Raw genomic sequence first — 3,586 nt, 5'->3', positions numbered from 1 at the left:
AAGACCATTCCAATCCCAGCCCGTGTCTTTCAAGAAATCCTTAACTACCAACTTATTAGCTTCCCGAGAAAGAGGGCCTTGAATAAGACTTCGGAGGGGGCCCTTGCTCAACCAGCTGCTATACCACAGGCTTAGATTACTTTCCCTTCCAACTGTCCACCTACTACCCTTCTAAAAAATGCCCATACCTTTCTTCATTGCTGCCCAAACTGAAGAACAAGGATGGCTGTTGGGGTTTGCAGCACTCAATCTTCTTCCCGAACAGTACTTCTTGCTTAGAACTTTCACCCAAGGCACATCTCCTTCTGTATGAAACTGCCAATTGAGCTTTGCAAGAAGCGCAAGATTCCTTCCTTTAGCCGCTTGCAAACCAAGACCACCTTCTTCCTTCGATTTAGTTACCTTTTGCCAACCAATCCAGTGGATTTTCTTTGAAGAGTCCGAAGACCCCCAAAGGAAATTACGGTTTACTCTGTCTATCCCATCCAATATTTTGCCAAGGAGGTAGGAACACTGCATTACATAAGCTGGGATAGTTGCTGAAGATGCTTGAATAAGAACTTGGTGGCCAGCCAAGGATAACATGCTGGATTTCCACCTCGAAAGCTTCTGTTTTACTCTATCAAGAACAAAGTTGAAATCCTGAGAAGACGAGCCAGGTTGCCTTAAAGGAAAGCCCAAGTATCTACCAAGCAAACGAGTGGATGTAAATCCAAGAATATCACATAATGATTCCCTCGTATCTCTATCCACATTAGGAGAAAAATAAACTCTCGACTTGACATCACTAACAGTTTGCCCCGAGATACTACAAAACTCATCAAGCACATCTCTAATTGTTGAACAATTAATGTAGTCCGCTTTAGCGAACAACAAAAGATCATCCGCAAAAAAAAGATGGGAGAAGGACGGGCCACTTTGTGAAGCCTTGACAGGATGCCACAACTTAGCATTACACTTCTCTTCTATTAGCTGCCCAAGGAAGTCCATGCACAAGATGAATAAATACGGGGACAAGGGGTCTCCTTGCCTTATCCCCCTAGAAGGGTAGATAGGCTCAAGTGCTTCTCCATTGAATAAAATAGAGGTAGACACAGTGGAGACACAACTCATGATAATATCCCTAAGACTTGGAGGAAAGTTTGCTCGAACAAGCATCTCCCTAACAAAACTCCACTCAAGTTTATCATAAGCCTTTTCCAAATCTATTTTTATAGCCATGTATCCAGTATTCCCCTTCTTTCTGCTTAAGGAATGGATAAGTTCTTGAGCGATGATCACATTATCCATGCCCTTTCTTCCTGGAACAAACGACATTTGGAGGGGAGAAATCAACTTACCCAAATACGGTCTTAATCTGGCCACAATGATCTTTGTCAACACTTTATACACAGTATTGCACAAACTTATGGGCCTATAATTACCCAGCGTCTTCGGCCCTTGGATCTTCGGAATTAAAGCAATGTGGGTGGTATTAATGTAATCAGTAACTCTCTTTTCAGCAAAAATCAGCTTTATTTCCTCCACCACTGAACTTCCCACCACCAGTCAAAATCTCTGGAAGAACCCTCCATGCAGCCCATCTGGGCCTGGGGCTTTAAATGGTTTTAGAGACCACAAGGCTGCCTTTATTTCCTCGTTCGTGACCCCCCCACTAATACTTTGTTTTTCTTCCTCTGAAAGTCTTGGCTGCCACTGATGGTTTAAATTATATGTGACAGGGGCACTAATTAACGAAGTCGAATAGATACCAGCAAAACCACTTCTAATATACTCCTTAACTGCACTTTCCTCAGAAATCCATTCCCCACAATTATCTTTGATGGCCATGATTTGATTCCTCTTCCTCCTAACTAGCGTTGAAAAATGGTAAAATGAGGTATTTCTATCTCCCTGAATCATCCAATTTACTTGGGATTTTAAAGCCCACAGCTCCTCCTCCTGACTAAGCACACTATCCAACTCCTTCAAAAGCTCATTCTCAAGGTTACACAAAAAGGAAGAAGGCCTAATAGCAATAGATCGCTGGATGCCATTAAGTCTAGCCCTTATATTCTTTTTCCGAGAAAAGATGTTACCAAATTGAGTCTTATTCCACACCTTGGCCTCCTTAGTAAAGGTGTCAATGGCATCAATAAGCCTGGGACAGTGCCTCCAAGCTTGAGAAACCACCTTTGGAAAAGAAGCATCAGAAAGCCAGTAGGACTGAAACTTAAACAGCCTTACTCTTCTATTTGTAGCCCTTGGTTACATCTCCAGCAAAACGGGACAGTGGTCCGAATGGCATCTTGTGAGATGAACCACCTTAGCTTCTGGATACAGACCACACCAGCTAGGCTTAACAAAGAACCTATCTATTCTTTCTTGAATTAGAGCTTGCACTTCTCTTCTATTAGTCCAGGTGAACCGAGGACCCGAAAACCCAATATCGATCATGTTACATTTATCTAGACACTCTTTGAACAATAATGACCTTCTGACACTAACAGCTCTCCCCCTAAATTTATCCTCCTCCATAAGAGGCTCATTAAAATCCGCTGCTATCACCCAAGGCATGTTTTGAAGGTCTGCAACTCTCATAAGATTATTCCATAAAATCTGCCTTTCAGCACTCCTAGGACTAGCATACACAGCAGAAAATAACCAACTAGAGTTCATAGATCGTACCTTAACCACAATGTGAATCTCCTGCTCAGTGTTAGCCAAGGAAGAGATTTCCACCTTATCTGCATTCCAAAGAACCCATAAACCACCAGCATACCCGATAGTCTCCGTGTGAATAGCACCATCAAAGGGAAGTTTGTTAGTTATTTCTCTTGCTCTTTCACCCCCAACTTTGGTTTCCATCACTACAAGAATTGCTGGATCATGGTTCTGAACCAACTCTCTAACGTGTTTCTGGAATGAGGACTTCAGCGCACCCCTACAATTCCACACTATAATATTCATCATAAATAAACAATTTGGGGTGGGGCAATAATCAACAGGTGGCATCATCTCCACCATCTCCCTCAAACTCCATCTGATCCAATGTCTCCTCTCCTTTGGTAATCGTGGCATTTTTACCCACCCAAACTTCCACTTCTCCTTTGGTGTCGATGCAACCACCACCACTACCCACCATAGAGTCCTCGCAATCCTTCAAGCTGGGTCTAACAACAATAGCCATCTTACCTTCGCACCCACCGTCGTCAACAGGAGCCTGCATTTCCACGTTCTCCTCATGATGGTGTTGAAAACCCCCATGGTGAGCAGATGCTTGACTCGGATCACAGCTTAACAACTCTCCAGACTCACCACGATTGTGCCCCTCAAAATGATAGACTCCCTCTGCCTGACTGGATTCACCGAACCGGAAACTTGAGGTAGCTCTCGGACTTAGATCACCGCCGCTCGGCTTATGTGAAAACACGGCTTGCACAGGGCGATATCTAAACTGCACTGAAGAGGAACTCTGTGCTTTCCCACTACCATCAGCACCCTTAAGTTGAGATGTTGAATCCCTAAGACGAGCTAGGGCTCTTTTACCTTTCACTGAAGACAGCCGTGTGGGCTTAACTGGACTGTGATCCGAATTTGGCCCAAT

The 3,586-nt window shown here is 43.8% G+C and overlaps 1 protein-coding gene across 1 annotated transcript; it reads right to left on the bottom strand.

Annotated features, from left to right (window-relative positions):
• Positions 1-1,548: 1,548 nt before the first annotated feature.
• On the bottom strand, positions 1,549-2,949 carry LOC142613467 (uncharacterized). Its single transcript, XM_075785831.1, has 2 exons — positions 2,305-2,949; positions 1,549-2,172 (listed from the first exon to the last, which is right to left on the bottom strand). Exons 1-2 carry the CDS (start codon positions 2,947-2,949, stop codon positions 1,549-1,551), a joined length of 1,269 nt encoding a protein of 422 aa, XP_075641946.1.
• Positions 2,950-3,586: the final 637 nt, after the last annotated feature.

The sequence above is a fragment of the Castanea sativa genome, chromosome 10 (assembly GCF_040712315.1).
Source record: "Castanea sativa cultivar Marrone di Chiusa Pesio chromosome 10, ASM4071231v1".
In the NCBI taxonomy this organism is placed as follows: Eukaryota; Viridiplantae; Streptophyta; class Magnoliopsida; order Fagales; family Fagaceae; genus Castanea; species Castanea sativa.
Note: the sequence above shows the minus strand (reverse complement) of the source record. Positions and strands in the feature narration are given on the sequence as shown.

Excerpts from the sequence above, each read along its gene's own strand:
- LOC142613467 (XM_075785831.1), bottom strand. The coding sequence starts at position 2,949 with ATGAATATTATAGTGTGGAATTGTAGGGGTGCGCTGAAGTCCTCATTC. Across the intron at positions 2,173-2,304 it reads GTCTGTATCCAGAAGCTAAG|GTGGTTTCTCAAGCTTGGAG; the intron begins GTGGTTCATCTC and ends TCTTTTCCAAAG.